The sequence below is a fragment of the Microtus oregoni genome, unplaced genomic scaffold, assembly GCF_018167655.1.
Source record: "Microtus oregoni isolate MIOR12 unplaced genomic scaffold, Mior012 000001F_ref0000356, whole genome shotgun sequence".
In the NCBI taxonomy this organism is placed as follows: Eukaryota; Metazoa; Chordata; class Mammalia; order Rodentia; family Cricetidae; genus Microtus; species Microtus oregoni.
Window position 1 is genome coordinate 48,694,413 of NW_024543060.1, and position 20,036 is coordinate 48,714,448.

General features: G+C 46.1%; 1 protein-coding gene across 3 annotated transcripts in view; it reads right to left on the bottom strand.

The window, feature by feature from the left end:
• Abcc4 (ATP binding cassette subfamily C member 4) overlaps positions 1 to 20,036 on the bottom strand; it is a 203,061-nt gene that overhangs the window by 93,691 nt on the left and 89,334 nt on the right. For all 3 annotated transcript variants that reach the window (XM_041672868.1, XM_041672857.1, XM_041672877.1), the window contains 4 exons: positions 18,104 to 18,244; positions 17,722 to 17,759; positions 16,926 to 17,020; positions 15,042 to 15,188 (listed from right to left, as the gene is read on the bottom strand). In XM_041672868.1, coding sequence (XP_041528802.1) covers positions 15,042 to 15,188; positions 16,926 to 17,020; positions 17,722 to 17,759; positions 18,104 to 18,244 — 421 coding nt within the window. The remainder of the gene's footprint in view (positions 1 to 15,041; positions 15,189 to 16,925; positions 17,021 to 17,721; positions 17,760 to 18,103; positions 18,245 to 20,036) is intronic.

Consider the following 20,036-nt stretch of genomic DNA (forward strand, 5'->3'; position numbering starts at 1 on the left):
AGGAAGGGGTAAGAGAGTTTTAATTCACCCAGACATGACAACCAGGAGGCAAAGGTGGCAAGTCAGGGTAGCTCAGGCTGTACAGGCTGACACAGCCAATGCCATAAGGCAAGGCTAGCCATGTAGCTCGGTCCATAGAGCCGAGTACGGATGGTGTGTGTGCTATCAGCACCACTAAACCAAGTGAGGCGGCATGTGACTGTCACGCCAGCACTGGGGGGACGGAAACAAGAATCAGGAATCCAAGGCCATCCTGGGCACAAACAAAACACGTTCTCAGAAACGGAATCAAGACTGTAGCGAGAGAGCAGCCTAGCATTGTGTGTCCCTGGTCAGAGCAGACCACATAATTCTGTATTTCTTGGCCTCTTCAGGGCAATGCAGTTTCCGGCTAAGCCCCGCCTTTCTACGGCCTCTCCTTCAGATGCATGACCATTTCTATATTTGCTTTTGGTTGTGATAAAGATTTCTGACCAAAGCAACTTGAAGAGGAAAGGATTTATTTCACCTTAAACTTCCAGGTCACAATCCCTCATTGAGGGAAGTCGGGCCAGAAACTCCAGGCAAGAACCAGGGAGGAGGGTAGTGGGAGCTGCGGGCTGTTTCCTGCCACCACTCCTGGCTTGCTGATCCCTCATTGCTCCCTGCTAGCCCATTGGGCCATTGGTCTAGGGAGGGCGCCACCCACAGTGGGCTGGGCCCTCCTCCATTTATCTTCCATCAAGGCAGCTTCTCACAGACCATAGGCTAATCTGATTGAGGTAAGACTTCAGCATCAAGACCTCAAGGAAACCGGAAATAGGGTCACTAAGACAGCATCAAGACCTCAAGGAAACCAGAAATAGGGTCACCACCACACCATCCAGATGTCAAGGAAACTGGAAAGGGGTTTTCTAAAAGCACAAAAGCTAATAATATAATTAAGCCATTTGTCTAAGTTTACTAAATAAGAAGCTATAAAATAGCTATAATTAGGTGCATACCCCAATATTTTATACTGTTTATGAAAAGCTCTGGGGACAAAAAAAAAAAAGATCAAATTATCTTATTATGAAGATGGGCTTTTCGAGGACTAGGGCTTCTCAGACATTGCTGTCCGGTAACTGTCCAAACATGGTAACCTTTCCAGAGCACAGAGCAGTGAGAACACAGCACTGGTCCTCATCTGTTAGCAACCCACGGTCTGAAAACACGAAATGGAACATTCCAGAAGCAAATAATCCTTGTGAACATTGATTAAAAACAAAAAAGCAAAACTAAGTGTCGACTAAACAGAATAAAGAAAGGAAGAACTAAAGAAGCTAAAATATTTCTTCCTCACACACTCGACTCAAGCTAGATGTCAGCAAACACATGGCGTTCTGACACACATCCTGTGGGACTCCTACCGGGCATGTGGGGGCATCCGGTCATACAGGCTTTACAAAATGTTAATATAGTTCTTCTTACTACGATGCCCATGAGAAGAAATACTATACTAAGCATCATTCAATCTTTACCCAAAGAGCTGAAATGCTAGTTTGAACGGGATCATCCACATGTCTTAGTGACATGCCTTCAGAGCATGAACACAGTAGGCCAGGAGTGGGAGGAGCCAGGAGTGGGAGGGGCTGGAAATGAGCGCCCACCAGTCAAGCATAATGACCAGAGTTCAGATCCTCAGCACCCACGTGAAAGCCCCAGCACTTGGGCATCAGCGGGCGAGCGGGGGAAACGAAAACAAAGATAGGAGGACCTCTGGGGCTTACTGACCAGACTAGGTAGCCAATGCTGTCAAGTTGGTTAGCTTCAGGATTGGTGAAAGACTGTCTCAAAAAAATAAGATGGGAGCCGGGCGGTGGTGGCGCACGCCTTTAATCCCAGCACTCGGGAGGCAGAGGCAGGCGGATCTCTGTGAGTTCGAGACCAGCCTGGTCTACAAGAGCTAGTTCCGGGACAGGCTCCAAAACCACAGAGAAACCCTGTCTCGAAAAACCAAAAAAAAAAAAAAAATAATAAGATGGGGAGACCCTTAGACCACCACACGTACATACCCACACAAGTCACACCAAGAGGTCCATAAGCCACACACGCACATGCCCCACACAAATGAATGAAAAGAAAACAAAGAACAAACTAGCCGGGTAACTTATGCCAAACCCCAGAACACGGGCCCAAGAGGTTAGTAAACATACAGTTAATAATCTCACTCTAACCAAAGAATCATGGGACTCCTGCTCTTTGAGCTTTTATTTCAAGCTCTGCATCTTAAACAAACAGGGACAGTACCAAGAGTGGTGGGCCAGAGACCCTGCGGACCCACAGGGCAGACACTTGGGAGGCAGAGACCAGAGGGCACTGCAGACCCACAGGGTGGACACTGCCGAAGCACAGGGCAGACACTGCAGACCCATAGGCAGACTCACTGGACCCACAGGGCGGACACTGCAGACCCACAGGGCGGATACTGCAGACCCACAGGGCGGACACTACAGACCCACAGGGCGGACACTGCAGACTCTCCACAGGGAGCAGAGACCAGAGCGAGTGAGTGTTTTCTTTTGTGTGTTGTTACTTTGTTAAGACTGCAGGTGAAGCCAGGTAAACCAAAGTGACAAAACTGCACAAGTTTAAATCGCCAGAACAAAACAAATGTTGCTGCTACCAAGTGACAGGACACAGGGAAGGAGTCCAAATCTTCCCCACTCCTGGCTGATCCACGGTCTGATAAGACGCTGTTTTTTAAAGCCAACAGACACTTCCAGTCATAGGACTGATCGCCGGGACATCAAAGCGGTAGGGAAGAAACGCTGCAAAACCCTCGGGTGTCTTTTCACAGACTGCCTGCTTTGAGAGTTTCTAAGCTTCTTCTTTAAGTTAAGAAACTTTCATCCCATTATTTCTAAACAAATCCTGCAGTGTGACAGGGTCACGGAATGTCAGCACAGAACGGGGGATGGGGGACGGCGGGAACTATGCCACGGCTGATGCCGACCCCCCTAGTCAGGGACCAGCGAGGGGCTCCCCACCTGCGCACACCCTCCAGCCACTGACTGTGAAACAGTCTTCTGCTGGGCCTCTCCACCCGGTCACCTATCTTGAGATTTCTCAAGGCTATTAGAGCCAGCCAATAATTTATGGCATTTAAATTGTTGGTTTCTTAATGCTAATGGGGCAGTCAATGTAGTAGAAAGTTTTATTTGACCTGTTTGATTTATTACACCCTTCAGTGTTCTACAAGATAACCCATGGCTTCAAAGAACCAACCAGAAATCTCATTTTCTTCGTGGGCTGCCGTAGCTGTATTTGGCGCAAGAGGAAGTTTTGAAGTATCAAAATGTCCATCTGACAGACATGTAGAAGGAATGCCCAGAATTAACTAGAGTGAACAAACCACAGAACGTCTCTAAAAACATCCCATGAATAAAATTTGAAGCCTCAACAATCTAAAACTGCCTCAGGCCAACTTTAAATTTTACTGGTGGAATTTGTCATTTTTCACGCTTTTTGCAAAAGGTGAATACATGCAAGTTCTACATTTTGACCCATAATAGTGTTTTTAAAAAAAATTAAGTTTCTCCCACTCCAAGGAAGTATATCCATCCCCTTCTTTGGAATAATTCCAAAGTGACATTGAAATAGAACTTAATTTATAGAATTTCCAACTGCTTCTCCTTAATTACGAATGGACTTCTGTACAGAGCTCCAATCGTATCACTTTCAAACAAAAAGTAAAGCAGATGTTTGGGGCTTACATGCAAAATTGAGCTCGCATTGTAAAACCAAATTAAATTTAAAATGAACTCTGGAATGAAGCTAAGCCCCATTGAAAACAAAAACAAAAACAAAACACGCAAGGAAACAAAAACACACAATACTGGTTTTGTCTGAGGCTTGTTAGTCCTGGGTGATGTATCTGCTTCTCCACAAAGCCAAGGAAACGCGGGTGCCACATTCTCTTTATTTACCAAAGCTAGTGTGATGGTGTGCGTGAGAACTGACTCCCACAAGCACACACACCTGAACACCTGAACACACGGTCCCCAGTCGGTGATGCTGTTCCAGGGGCCTTGGGAGGTACAGCCTTCCTGGAGGAAGTACGTCACTGGGGGTGGGCTCCAAGAATTTCCGTCACAAGCTACCTCCAGTCCTCTTTCTGTTTCATGCTTGCAACTTCCTGTCTTAGACCCTTTAACGGAAGACAATGATGGAGAGCACACTGCACCATGGAGAGGGAGACCGCACAGAAGCATGAGTCTGCTGAGGACATCTGTTTCAACGCAAGGACCCTCACTGACAGCCAGGCTTCTCTCAAATCGGATGCCACATCCAAAGCCACCATGAGAATTAAGGGGAGAAAAGATGAAAGTCCACCCAAAATGACGAGGGGCTGAAGCTTTGCACACAGGGTCTGAAAACTCTCAAACGTGGGAGAGGCCAGATAAACAGCCAGTGTCTGCACTACACAGATGCTCCTCCGAGCCTCTCGGGCCAGCTATGTCAACACCCACTGATTTATCCTTAAAGCCAAGGGAGCAAGACATTCCAGTACCCCAATATTCACCACACGAATCTATTGCTTTTCCTCCCACTAACAGGGCCGCGTCAAGACCAGCTCTGAAAAGTGGGTGCCGAAGAGAACTCTGTCTGCAGTATAACACGAGTGGCTCATATTAACCGTATTTGACTTTCATTTTTATCATAAGGGAAAGGAGATTAGAGAGAAGATGTCTGTCAGCACGAGACACAGTTTTAAGATGTCAATGTAGGGACTGGAGAGAAGGCTTAGCAGGTAAGAGCACTGGTTGTTCTTCCAGAGGACCCAGGTTCAATTCCCAGCACCCACATGGCTGCTCACCGCTGCCTGCAGCCTCAATTCCAAAGGATCCAGCAACCTTACACAGAGATACATGCGGACAAAACACCAATTCAATGCGCGAGAAATAAAAAAAATTAATTAAAAAAATATGTCAATATGATCTTGTTCTCCAAAAAGAGAGAATAAATTTAGAGTCCATATACCAATCGCCCAAAAATTAATTTCATGATTCTAGGCCATCTTAACTCTAACAAAAGAACTTTTTTCTTTTATATAAAAATGTTATGATGTATGAGTGGGTGCATTGTTAGCCCGTGTGTAAGCGTACAACAGGTGTGCGTGCGTGCGGGACCTGCAGAGCTCTGAGTACCCTGGGTCTGGTGTGACAGATGGCTTGAGTCACCCTGTGGGTGCTAGGAACCAAGCCCAAGGCCTTCCTCTGTAGTTGCTACCAGTGCTCCAACTGCAGACCCATTGCTCCGCTCCCTTCTTTTTAATGACGACATACAAGAAAGTGATGTCTTCTTGTTCTTCTACTCCTGAGCGCTTAAAAGTAATGAGAGAAAAAAAATTAAACCACAGCTCTGTCTGTGCCACAAAGCGCAGACGATCCAGGTGTGCGGAATTAGACTTGTGAGAATGTATACGTCAGAATGAATCACCTGACACTGAGGCATCTCTGCAAACCTCAGAGCCTGACAAAAGGCACTGGTGTGCTACTGTTCTCCGACCCTCAAATCTCCAGATTAGATTATAGGCTTCGCTGACTGTGAAAAGAGCCCAGCCATGGAATCCAAAAACTCCAAACTTCCTCTGGGTTCAGAGAGAAATCCTGAACTAAGCCTCTCCCAGAGTCAGGGACAGGGGCTGCAGCCCCAGCAGGGCAGGGCTGTTGGCCTCTAGGATGTTTCGACAGCAAGCGCATCACTTTCCAGCAAAGGCAGACCTGCAGGCAGGATTTCCCTAGAATGATGAGAGTGATTGCATGGGAAATGATGTTTGGCTAAAGGTTTCCAAATACCCAGAACGAGTCTACAGCAGACTTTCCAGGTGTTCAGGAGGTTGGAACATCTGCCCACATGACACAAGCTATTAAAACGCAGATGTAAAAAAAGAAAGGGAAGGCGAAGACTCCCAGAATGGAAAACCTGATTTGTGTGATTCTAAACAATCGCACATCTTAATAAACCTCCACCCAACATGCACGTTGAAGCTGAGTCTTTCTACTAGCTATTAGTAAGGCTTCTACTTAAAGAGGGGGATGTTTCCCCCTCAAAGATCAATCCTGGTTTCCAGGAATGAGAACACTCAATGGATTACAGGTGATTGCAAGATACCATTACCAACGGAGAAAATATTATTTTCTACCGAGTTGTCTAGAAAGCAACCCTGGAGGTCCCTGCCCATTTCCTAGGTTGAGCCGTAGCACTGTGACTTCCCTGATGGGTCAGGATGTGTCTGGATGACAGTGGAGACTTGGGTCTGCTGTAACTCAGCAAGTGTGGCCTTAAATACAGAATCGTGTACTTAAATCTCCCAATGGCCCCCATCCTTCCTCCCACTAGTGTGGTTTCGGCATGAAGACAATTTACCCTGAAGTATCAGGAGAAGAGCTTTTGCAAACTTTATGAAATCAAAGCCAGTCGTTGTTGGCACTGATGGTGAAGATGTACAGTATCAGGCCATGTCCAGGAGCAAGTGGGGTGTCTGTGTGTCCATCTACAATTCCTAAGTTTCCAGTCTGTAACACTCCTATACAGAATCAGAAACTGCAATGCTCTTCTTTGTTTATGTTTTTTTTTAAAGCAATCTATTGTCTGTGGTTATTTAAGCATGAAGTTCCTGTGAAGACGGGGTCTACGACAGACACCTAGACGCTGACCAATAAATGTCTGCGGAGAAAGAAGCTCCTCTTTTCACTCTGGGAGGCCAAGGACGAGGGAACTGAAGCGAGGGGCTTAGCAGTAACAAGGCCAAGTTTCTGCCACATGGGGACAGGTCAACTCCACCCTTCTCAGCATCCCTTCACTGCAGTTCTAACATGTCTGCCGATGTCTTAAAATGGAGGCATCGTCTCCTGTTTCTCGGGGCACCCAGCTTATCAAACACATCTATGAAAGTAGCAAAATTCCAAGCTATGGGAAGGCCGGAAGTCCTCTTCAACTTACACAGAAGTCTCAAAGACATGTATTAGGTGTTTGAAGGTTACGTTGCCTCAGCTGGTAAACCACAAGAGAACCTAGAACCATAGGCCAGGTTCGTGAATCACAGAGAACCAATTCTGGTTTTTCTGTCTAGGCCCTCCCATTCTGTGGACTAGGCCCACTATTGTCAGCTGCTCTTTAGAAAGCAGAACCAGGTACCATATAGCTGCCAACTATAAGACAAAGGGGTGTAATTTTTTTCTAATTATCACTGCGCTCCATTGTTTTCTCTGGGCGTACCTTGGGGAGATGCAAATGCCCCACAAAGCCTGCCCTTGTTCCCTGAAACCATCAACTACAGAGTCCCCAATCTTGAGTCCGGGAAATGTGGTAATAAAATAACAAGTAAGTCTGAAAGATGGCAGGGAGCACAATGCCAAGCCAAGACATGGTTGGTGCATACATAGCTAACTAAAAAAAACAAGAGCAGCCCCCAAACATAACTCCAATTTAGGAAGTCCTGGCTGACTTCCACTTAATACCCAAAATTATGCTGCATCTCAGCTAGACTCTCCACGACACCAATACTTATTCATGATGACGCTGGCACAGAATTTCAACTCCATTTGCTCTTGAAATAATGCAAAAGGCAGAGGCTGAGGTTGAAGATTCTTTGATGCACTTGTTGCTTGAAGAGTTTCTTACTGCAGAACTAGCACTGGGGAAAAATCTTTCAAGAGACAGCATTGAAGGATTTTGAATCATGCAACCATCTACGCAGCCTAGATGGCAATGGCCAAGGATGGCGCGGGTACCTCGCTCTAAGTGAGCTGGATTTAAACAGCACAGATTCTGACCCATTGAATGCCTCACAGTGAGGGCATTAACGTCACAGCCATAGAACTTCTCCACCTTCAGAGAAGACAGACTCACAAGGACAGATACTAAATACAATTCGTCATAAAGGGCAACTATCATCTTGACAAGTACGAGGGTAAACTGGATAGAAGCAGACAAAAAATAAAATAAAATAAGCCAATACTTTATGTGAGATAAAATATGACTCAATGATGCAAATACTTAGGTTTTTTTCCTAAGTTTGTTCATTGATAAATGAAGAGTGGCATTTATAATAAAGAAACAAGAATGAAATATAAATATGCATGTAACACTTAATATATGCCTTAATGGAAAATAATTAGATATAATTAGGAAAATGTCATCCTTTCAATCTTCTGAAATACAACATGGCCATCATTTTTAAGAAGCTAACAGCTTCTCAGTCTTATCACTTAAACATTCTATTGGACAACCATGAACAGTGTTGTCTCTCTCCGTGTGTGTGTGCGTGTGTGTGTGCGTGTGTGTGTGCACGCGCATGTTACTAGACTGCAAGTATCCATGTACAATTTAGTAGGGAGGAGAAAATGAATAAAGAGCAATCTGAACACTCTAACAGATTTAAAATGTGCATTAAAACAGCACACTATTTACTGGGTGTAGAAAAGTCCCATAATAATCTCGCTTAGAGAGATTACTGGTGAAATAACAAGAGCAATCAAACATATGTAACTATGTAACTATTTAAACTCATAACAAAGGCCTTTATTATGCTATTAGCAGTAAATGGGCAACTCCCATAAAATATCACTTAATATCACCCCTGATAAGAGTTTAAGTACATATAACCATTGTTGTGTGAAAAAACATTATTTTTAATATGTGACAACTTGACAGGATTTAATTGCCACACCTACTTCAAACCATTTAGCTATTTCATTCAGACTAGAAAAAAAATAATATTTATGTGGCTATTGAAGATCACCATGATTAATGCGATCTTTTGTGTCAATCCTTTTGCGCTCCCTCACGTTCGTCATTATTAACAAGGAAAAAATGAAAGGGGTAACGTGTGTTTTTGTTTTGCAACAAAGCTTTTCTGACGATGACTAACTTCTTCCTTTGAGCAGGAAAAGCCTCTTCAGCTAACTAATGCACATATAAATATATTCTTTACAATGTGCATAAAGCAAGGAGGGAGGGGAGCCCTTGGGCCTTATGCCAGAATTAAAACCCATCTAGGCAGGACGAGTACATGGGAGCTGTCTCATTCTCGGTTCCTTCCAGCTCCTCTGCACTCAAGGAAGAGAAATCACCATCTCTTTTGGCCACAACAGCTCTCACTTGAAAGGAAACACGGCGAGGGATTGGGCACGAATGGGCATCTTCCCAATTTCCAGCTGAATATTTATGCTGGTGACGAATGATGACATCGGTGAGCTATTCTAACACGAAGCCTTGCCTTGTAAACCGTCTCAATGATGCTGGTGTCAAAACAACACCTACCATAAATCAGAGGTTTTAAGACCAGTATTTCTTGTTTAAACATGCTACCCGCTCAGCACAGGCGCTTGTGTGAACAGGCATAGATTAATGTGTGCTAAGCAGAGCCATTTTACCTCCAAACTTATAGAGCTATAATTTAACAGGCCTATTATTGTCAAGGTAATTTTGACAGTGCTGTATTATACTTGTGAAAATATGCATTTAGCACTAACTCCAGTGGTCACTGGAACTGAATAAACAGACAGGGATCCTGCAATTACATTTCTTCTCTATTGAGGACCTTCTTCTGTTGCTTTTCTGGCAAAGGCAAGGCATGTTGACGATTGCTTTTATAAATGCTTGGGCAAGGCAGCCTTTCTGATGATACAAAACGCAAGCTGTGTAGCTCTCAACTCTCTCTTCACCTTTGCTTGAGTTGTTCAGCAACGTACCCTGGATTCCAAGGACTCCCTCCCTGGACGGGAGAAGGAGAACAACCATGCAAACCGCGGGCAGCCCTCCTCCAGCCCCTGACAGGCACAGCCTGAATTACAGTTAGTATTTGTGAAGTCATCGACAAGCCCAATTTCCCACTCAATCAAGCTGTGAATCTTAATCACTGTGCAGTCTCTAGATGTTTTATTAGGATGGATATGAAAGTGCCAATCTTAAAATCTATGGCTATTGGTGATGTTCTCAGTGGTCGCTTCCACCAAAAGTGTGTGTGTGTGTGTGTGTGTGTGTTATTTAATATATATTTTAAATCAATAGAAGTCAGAGTGCTTCTTTTCCCCTTTCCCAGTATTTTATTTTTCATATGCTTAATTTTAAAATGGTGGCATTAAAAATCGATACTCCTTTTTACATTGTGGAATGCACACACCATCACACACATTACACTGCAGAAAAAAATCTGACATGTGACTGAACACACTGGCTATCACCCAAGACTAACACTGTCCCTCCCAGGGAAAAGAAGCAAACATGTCAACCTGCACCGGTTGCTCCACTTCTTCCAGGCAAACTGACAAATTAAAGCTAAATAAATATTTCTATGGAATCTGAAGTTAATGCAGTCAGTCACTTGCAATGTGACCAAACTGGACAACAGAAGACGGGGCCACTAGCCTGCCACTCTTCTGGTCTCTACAAGCAAAAGAAGTCGGGTGCCTAAATGCCTTTGTAGATTCAGAGGATGTGGAACTTAAACTCAAGATATAGCGATCATCTTTCTCGCTGAAGGAAAGCTGCAGTCAGTCAAAACCAACCCTTTAGGAATAACATACATCCGGCCTGGGGACAGTCCCTGTCTACTCCAGAGTCTAGTCCAGACAGGGACAGTCCCTGTCTACTCCAGAGTCTAGTCCAGACAGGGGACAGTCCCTGTCTATTCCAGAGTCTAGTCCAGACAGGGGACAGTCCCTGCCTATTCCAGAGTCTAGTCCAGGATGGGGACAGTCCCTGTCTACTCCAGACTCTAGTCCAGGATGAGGACAGTCCCTGTCTACTCCAGAGTCTAGTCCAGGATGGGGACAGTCCCTGTCTACTCCAGAGTCTAGTCCAGACAGGGGACAGTCCCTGTCTACTCCAGAGTCTAGTCCAGACAGGGACAGTCCCTGTCTACTCCAGAGTCTAGTCCAGACAGGGGACAGTCCCTGTCTACTCCAGAGTCTAGTCCAGACAGGGACAGTCCCTGTCTACTCCAGAGTCTAGTCCAGACAGGGGACAGTCCCTGTCTACTCCAGACTCTAGTCCAGGATGGGGACAGTCCCTGTCTACTCCAGAGTCTAGTCCAGGATGGGGACAGTCCCTGTCTACTCCAGAGTCTAGTCCAGGATGGGGACAGTCCCTGTCTACTCCAGAGTCTAGTCCAGACAGGGACAGTCCCTGTCTACTCCAGAGTCTAGTTCAGGATGGGGACAGTCCCTGTCTACTCCAGAGTCTAGTCCAGGATGGGACAGTCCCTGTCTACTCCAGAGTCTAGTCCAGACAGGGGACAGTCCCTGTCTACTCCAGAGTCTAGTCCAGGATGGGACAGTCCCTGTCTACTCCAGAGTCTAGTCCAGGATGGGGACAGTCCCTGTCTATTCCAGAGTCTAGTTCAGACAGAGGACAGTCCCTGCCTATTCCAGAGTCTAGTTCAGACAGAGGACAGTCCCTGCCTACTCCAGAGTCTAGTTCAGACAGGGGACAGTCCCTGTCTACTCCAGAGTCTAGTCCAGACAGGGACAGTCCCTGTCTACTCCAGAGTCTAGTCCAGACAGGGGACAGTCCCTGTCTACTCCAGAGTCTAGTCCAGACAGGGGACAGTCCCTGCCTATTCCAGAGTCTAGTTCAGACAGAGGACAGTCCCTGCCTACTCCAGAGTCTAGTCCAGACAGGGACAGTCCCTGTCTATTCCAGAGTCTAGTTCAGAAAGTGCTGAGTGGGGATAAAATGTCCACTCTGAAATATCCTCAACCAGCAGGGAAAGATTTATATAAGGCAGCTCAATGTTTCGGGCATGGAAACAGGGTGGGGGCAGAGAGTCTTCGAGTTTAATGAGGTATAAAGACACAGACTAGAAAAAGAGAATTCTCGAAGGAAGCTTTAACAGCAAAGGCGGGTTTTGCCCTGCAAGCCCTCTGGAGCTCGGTCCCTGCAATTCTGCAGCTCATGCTGCCCTCTTGTGCCCGATGTCCAGAGTCACCAGGCTCCCTGCAAAGAGAATTCCCATGGCTTCATTTGTTAACGCTCTCGACCCGGAATTTGTGTGACCCTGATTATTAAAATCTTCTTGAACAAAAGTGCTAAGATAGGAGAGAAATTTTGATGAGGGAGAAGGAGACAGAAAGCGAATCGGAAAATGACTATAAACATCATTCAGCTCAACTTCCAATTCAGATGAGGGAAAGAGGAGAAACGCAGCCGAGATCTGAGGTTCTGTCACAGACACACAAACCATCATCAATCCCCCCGAAGGAGAAAAGGGCAGAAAACAAAGAGGGTTGAGAAGACAGAGGGAAACTAAAGAGGAAGAAGGGAAGTTGGCTCTCAGCCATCTAAGGTCATAGATTCTGTCTTGCTTCAAAATTGATCCTAATTATGAGCTTAAGATTTATCAGATTATGAGTAAACACTCAGGGGCCATTTTATATAATCTCGACGTGACTAACTTTGCATACTCATACATGGATTCTACAGAGAGAATAACTTCACATCTTAGGACTCAGGTGTGAGCTTGGCCATCAGCCATGTGGGATGGTGAAGTTAGTCTTGACCATAGTGTCATGGAGAAGAAACCTATCCCTTCAGGTCTAGCCCACTCTCTCCTTCCGATGCCAGTCTGACACTTGGGATGAAGGCTCTGTGGCCAGTGTTGCGGACTCCACGGATGGCCTGGGTCTCTGGACAAGACCAGAGGTTACCCAGAAATCAGCACCAGAGAGAGGCCAAGAGCTAACACTCCCAGGAGAGCAAGGCAAACCCATGACAGAAGGAACAAGATACTTTTGACCTCCAGAATATCCTCTCCGGGATTCTGACACAAGGGGCAGCCAGAGCAAGAGAAGAGATGGAAGGTTCAGCTCTCAGGGACAAGCTGGATTTGAGACACAGCAGACAGTGGTGACGGGATTCTGCGGGCTCCACCTGAAGTTTCTGTACCAATGGACTCCCGTGTCTAACTTCCTGGATACTATATGCTGGCAAAAATTCATAGCCATTGTAGAATGTGCAAAATATTGTTCAAATGAGAACTGACATCTTAAAAACTATTTTGATTTTCTTTTTAAGCTCTCCACTAAAGAGGGAAATAACTCGTATTAATGTTTGGGGCAAGCAAGGTCTATCTTGTGGGGTTTATTTGGGCTCTGTTTCCACTGAAGGAAGAAAGTCCTGCTAACAGACACAGCAGGGAGAAGCGAGATGAACGCCTCTGACATGATGTAAGATTAGTTACCCAAGATTTAGACTGGGCCCTAAGCCCCTCAATAAATAATAGCAGGACCAGGAAAAGCCTACGGGTCTTGACCATGAGCATGAAGAGCCTGGTAAGCAGGAGCGGGAGGACAGACGGACAGCAGAGCACAGCTTGCTAGGCGTTCCAGGTCTGTGTGGCTCTCCAGTTAACTAGCGGAGCGGCCACGATGCTCACAGCACCAAACCCTACGGCTACCTCTGAGTGCAGCTCCGGCCAGACCACATGTGGCATCTGGGGTTCATTTCTCTTTGGGCTCCACCTCGTGCCAGTCTAGAGAGCATCTGTGGGATTAATGCACACGTGGTACCTTCCAGTCTGGTCTTACGTAATCCTCACGACAATCATATAAAGCAGAAAGGGTCAGAATACCAATTCTAACCCCACAGGTAAGAAAACTGATCCCCAGGGCCACCGCCCCTGCCCCTCACAGTCTCTCTCTCTCTCTCTGGGAACTGATGGTAGCGAGTTGGGCACCATTCAAGCTCTGAACACCATTCACCCGCTTAAATCTCAGTTTCTGTAAGACGGCTATGGATATTGTCCCATTTCACACATGAGCATCGTCCCAGCTGTAACTGGTGGTTCTCAGTATCAAGACGGCCTCTGGCGCCATGGCCCACGCTTTTAACCAAGGCATCTAACTCTGGAAATTATTGTCTGATACTATCCAAATGCTTTGCTCTGGGTCCAGCAGCTATTTAACGCCCCGTGCGTCCTCTATGCTTCTTCCAGGCCACGCTCCTCCACAACGGGTCCCGTTAATGATGGCCTGCATAAACAAAGCTGCCCCAGGCCTCACCACTGACCCCCAGATGACCAGGGTCTGTGGTGACAGCTAATGTTTCCTAGCAATTCGGCCGGAGGAGGCACCTGCAGATGCAGAGTGATCAGAGGACCTTTGTGCGGGGCCTCATTCCCACAGTGTGGGAAGGCACTGAGAATGGGGATCTCGTTAGCACACAAGCCCTGTCATACAGCCAGAGCCCAGAGAGCTAAGAGAGTCACTGGTGATGGCAAAATAACAAACGACAAAGAAGGAAAGCAGCCTTTCTGTTGTTGGCTTTGTTGGTTTTAGAAACAGAATCAAACTGGGATGCAATGGTCACTCCAGAATCCCAGCACACGCGAGGAAGAAGCAAGAGAGCAATCACCAGTTCAGGGTTAGCCTGGTCTACATAGTGACTCCCAATCTAGCCAGGGCTACAGTAGCAAGACACTACCTCACAATACTAAATAAATAATATATCTAATATTATATAAAAATAAGTGAGATAAAATACAGAGTTAAAACCTTTTACTGGGAGTGATCACATTTAGATAAATCTTCAGTATCAGTCAGGTCAACCTCAGAGTCAGCCATCATACTTCAAGAAATGAACGATGCTCCCAAGAAAAGAAGCAAGTACACAGCCTGTGTCTCCTGCTCAGAGAGGGTTCCTACTAACGAGACCTTTCCTGAAGGTTACGGTACAGGCCAACATTGTGTGAACACAGTAGGTGTCTTAGCCACTCTGCAAATACATCCTACCTGCCTGCAAGGTAAGCAGCGAGCCCCGTGAGCCACGTGACAGTGGGGTTCACAACTCATTCTGCAAACTGAACGTCGATGTGTGGTTGGACACCTAGACACATCGGGGTAACTCTACACAACTGAAATGAAGATTTCCTGTCGTGGGAGAGAAATATCGGGGAGACAAGGAATAAGCATGCAGGGATTTTTCTCTCAACATCGCTCCCTTTTCAAAGACCGAAACATCCTCAGATCTTCAATGCGTCAACAAGACATTCACTGGGGAACTTGCATCTGACTTACCTATTGGGTTCCTATCGAAGAACAAGACCGGAGCTTTCAGGATGGACTCAAACATCCTGTTGTGCAAAGTCTGGGAAGCCTTCACAAGAACATAGAAGACCAATAGGGATCTCGCGATGCCAAAAAGGACCGTAATGGCAGTTAAGCCTGAAATAAAGAGAAGTTAGAGAAAACGGAGTCTTTACACTGTCTCCACTAATGTAGGCTGGATAGGCTATGCAGGTATCACTTATTAATTACATAAACATCGAGGTTCTACCTAAGTATAAAGTACTTATAAGATACACTGACAAAAATTTTCAAGTTTTTTCTCAATAAACGGAAAATACGTATGTGGGGTGGATAAAGTAGAGACAGCAGGGATTCATAAATATATTGCGTGTTCTCATAAAAACTCAGGAGGAGGATAATCACTGGAAAACTGTCCTTTCTGTCTCCATATCCAGAGATTATTTATAAGACCCCTAACCTAGCACTGTAGTGGGTTTCGATACCAACTCGTAATATTAACGGGGAAGAAATTCACCTTTTCCCTGTAGTGAATGCCCACGCAGCTTTAAGGAATTTGGAAATACCACATTAAGTGGCACGTGGAAAAACTTAAGTGGTTGAATCGTGAGAAAATATGAATCAATGTTAAGACAGATAAATATCACCTAATCACCATGTGTCTCATATAAATATCACACGTTTTGAATGAGCACCACCTAAACTCTGTGTTTAATTACGGTATGTTCGGATAACCGCTCAGCACAGAGATCGCTGGGGTGGGCTGTGTGCTGCTGGGGACGGGAGATCTTTACACATGAGGCGAGCATCCTTCCACTGAACCATAGCCCTACCCTCTGTTCTCCTAGTATCTATTAGCTTTCGCTCATACTGCTGCCCAGTACGGGGAGAACTGCTGGGGTAAAGAGTCTGCCGTGTTTTTATCTGACCTCTGAAAGCTGATTAGTTCTAAAACTCTACACACGGGCATCGTCTTTAGCCTTCCAGCCTACTTGAATAGATAATGGATCTATTTCCCGTTAGGTCCTGCATAGTCCAGGGGTCGGGATGGTAACCAGTCAATGGATTAAGTCAGTACCGAATCCCGGGGAGTGGGGCTCTATCAGAGATAATGCATCCCATCTGAGGAGAGCTGGGATGCGAGCTTCCTGTGGGAATGCCTGAAATTCCAGATGAGGATTTTTTTTATGAAGTGTGTAATCTACACATATTCCGGGGCAGCCTTGTGAAGACAGAGTGTGGTGATGAGAGGACACAGCTGGAGACAGGGTACCATTGTTGATCTCACGGTAGGAAAGTGAAAGAGCCCTCATTCCTCCACACTGGGCTGCTCTCTGCTTAGCCTCCCCCTTCGGTAATTGGTGAGGCCCCAGAGATGGGCGGTGTGCTGACGGGAACTCTGCACACCTGCGAGGGGATAATGCTTTTATTTGGGGGCCTTGCTGTCAGAGGATTCCATCCAGGTTCAATAAAGGCCCGGGCTTACTTATGCAGACAGAACTGGAGCAATCCACAGCACAGGGTGCGGATCTGTTTCTAATCCCCTGCCCACCCCGTATAATGATAGAAGAGTTAGCTAAGGCAACCTATTACAATAGACAATAGCTGCAGAGTTCCAGTGGGTGCTTTTCTGAACGCTCAATCCTAGTTTAACTTTCAAAATCCAGTAGAGAGCAAATTAAGAGTCTTCATTCAACCTCTTCTGGTAGATTTCAAAAAAAAAAAAAATTCTAATTAATTCACAGAGTAAATGCGACTGAGCCTCCTAATCTGTTAAGATGCTGCTGAATTACTGCTAGGAGCTCTACTAGCTCACACAGGCTCACTGTAAGCACCTCGGGCTCCCAGATAATAGACCCAATGGCTAAACTTTACCTGCGTAAATTCCTAAGTACCAGTTAAGATCTAGGGTCTCGGTTACACTTCCATTCCCGATCTCGGTGTTATTCAGCGCACTCTGCTGGTTTGCCCTACGGACAGAGTGTGGAAGGAAAAGGCGATTAGGTAAACACACAACAAAAGGAACCTCAGTTAGAGAGAAAAGTCTTGTGTGAGAAAATGAGTCTCAGCTCACACAATTCTGTGTACCTGATTTTAAACTTCAGTTTGAATTGGGCTAGAGAGATGGGTCCATAATTCAGAGCACTTGCTGCTCTTCCAGAAGGCCTGGGTTTGAGTCCCAGCACCCACATGGTGGCTCACAGTTGTTTGTAATTCTGGTTCCAGGGATCTGATGCCCTCTTCTGGCCTCTGCGGCCACAAGCCACAAACATGGCACACACATATATATGCAAGCAAGACACTCATCTACATAAACTAAAATAAAGGTGCCGCCTCTAATACCAGCACACGAGAGGCAGAGGCAGGCGGATCTCTGTGAGTCTGAGGTCAGCCTGCTCTACAGAGTGAGTTCCAAGATAGCCAGGACTACACAGGAAAACCCTGTCTTGAAAAACAAAACAAAATTAATGTGAAGCTTGACAGTCAGATCCCAGCATGCAGCTGAGGACCCGATGTGGTGAAGACCTCTGCAGGTCACACTTCACTGTTTCTCTTCAGGAGACTAAACTTGGACCAGAACGCCCAACAAGCCCACCTCTCCCTAAAACCTGTGGGAAAATGGAGCTCCCGGTGGATCGCAAAGCCGTTAATTCAGACACGAGCCACTCACCAGTAGGAAAGCCACCAGTCCTGAAGGACATAGAAAACCTGCAGAGGGAAGTGAGATACAACATCGGCATGGCTTCCAGACTTGAAACTCGAAATTGCTAAGATGTGGAGATACAGAGGGGATTTCCCGAGAACCAGGACGATTCCAGCAGGCATGGGTCAATGCCAAATCCCACTTCCCGGACAAGATGTCACGGTTAAGATCTTACAAGGTAAGCCCAATTTTTTTCTACGCATTTTCAACTCCAGTTAGCGTCCTTATGTTGCTCCCCACGGACAGCATACCTCAGTGTAAATCCCGAGAGAACGTGGCACAATGTGTCAATCACGCAAAAATGTATGTATGCGAGTGCCACACTGAGGGCACAGACGTCATTATGTACCTGCGCCGCCATGTTCAGCAGAATGAGGAAAACGATGAAAAACCAAGATGCCCCCGCAGTGAAGTAATTCTTGTAGGCCTTGAAGCCAATTTTCCCTTCCGAACGGCTCTCCTCAGGCTGCGCTGCCTGTGTGTTTTCTGTCTGTGAAGGGAGAGATGCTGGTGAGCAAAGAGTCACATAAAATGTCTTCAAAAATTGATTGTTGACAAAGCTCCGGGAAAACAGGTAAATGATTTGTGGCTGGCAGGAATCAAAATTGGTAATTCTTCCCTTGCATATACCTACCCAGTCTGGCAAAGCGTCCAGCCAGGACTCAGTCTCCCACTTCTAGGGGCACTTGCTCATCGCGGCATGGCTCTGCGTGAGCATGGCGGCATGATTTCTAGCACACGCCTATCACCCACACCCAAAGCAATCACAAAACGATGAGGACTAAACCATCACTCATCAACGGAAGAGAACAGGGTGGACACGGGGGTGCAGATCTGCATGGGGTGCGCGCTGAACACATGCAAGGCTCTGATTCCAACTGCAGCAAGAAATCACCAAGAATAACCGGGCGCTCACACTGTTAGCCAAACACAGGAACTGAAGAGAACCCTCTACGAGAGGGAGGAGAGCATATCCTTTCTATATCAGAATTATCCAGGCTCCTAAATATGGAGAATGAGGATTTGGATAGCAGAGACGATAGTCAGACCTGCCGGGCTTGAGTTCCGCAATTGCACATTGATATTATTCAGAGGGAAAAAATCATCATCTGTCCTGGAATTTGTATGGACCCTTTTTTTGCCACTGTTCCTTAGGCTATCAGGTATCAAGTGTTTATATAGCATTTATATTGTATTAGAAATTATAAGTAATACAGAGAGGGCTTAAAATCTACAGAAGTACACTGGCTATGTGCACACGTGACACTTACATAGGCAATCTACAGAAGCACACCAGCTATGTAAACATGTGACACTCTTACACAGGCAATCTACAGGAGCACACCAGCTATGTGCACGTGACACTCTTACACAGGCAATCTACAGAAGCACACTGGCTATGTAAACATGTGACACTCTTACACAAGCAATCTACAGGAGCACACCGGCTATGTGCGCGTGACACTCTTACACAGGCAATCTACAGGAGCACACCGGCTATATGCACATGACACTCTTACACAGGTAATCTACAGAAGCACACCGGCTATATGGACGTGACACTCTTACACAGGTAATGTACAGAAGCACACCGGCTATGTAAACATGTGACACTCTTACACAGGTAATCTACAGAAGCACACCGGCTATATACACGTGACACTCTTACACAGGTAATCTACAGGAGCACACCGGCCCTGTGCACATGTGACACTCTTACACAGGCAATCTACAGGAGCACACCAGCTATGTGCACATGTGTGACACTCTTACACAGGCAATATACAGGAGCACACCGGCCCTGTACACATGTGACACTCTTACACAGGTAATCTACAGGAGCACACCGGCTATGTAAACATGTGACACTCTTACACAGGCAATATACAGGAGCACACTGGCTATATGCACGTGACACTCTTACACAGGTAATCTACAGGAGCACACCAGCTATGTGCACGTGACACTCTTACACAGGTAATCTACAGGAGCACACCGGTTATGTGCACACGTGACACTATTACACAGGCAATCTACAGGAGCACACCGGCTATGTGCACATGTGTGACACTCTTACACAAGCAATCTACAGGAGCACACCAGCTATGTGCACATGTGTGACACTCTTACACAGGCAATCTACAGGAGCACACCGGCTATGTGCACACGTGACACTCTTACACAGGCAGTACAGGAGCACACCGGATATGTGCACATGTGACACTCTTACACAGGCAATCTACAGAAGCACACCGGCTATGTGCACGTGACACTCTTACACA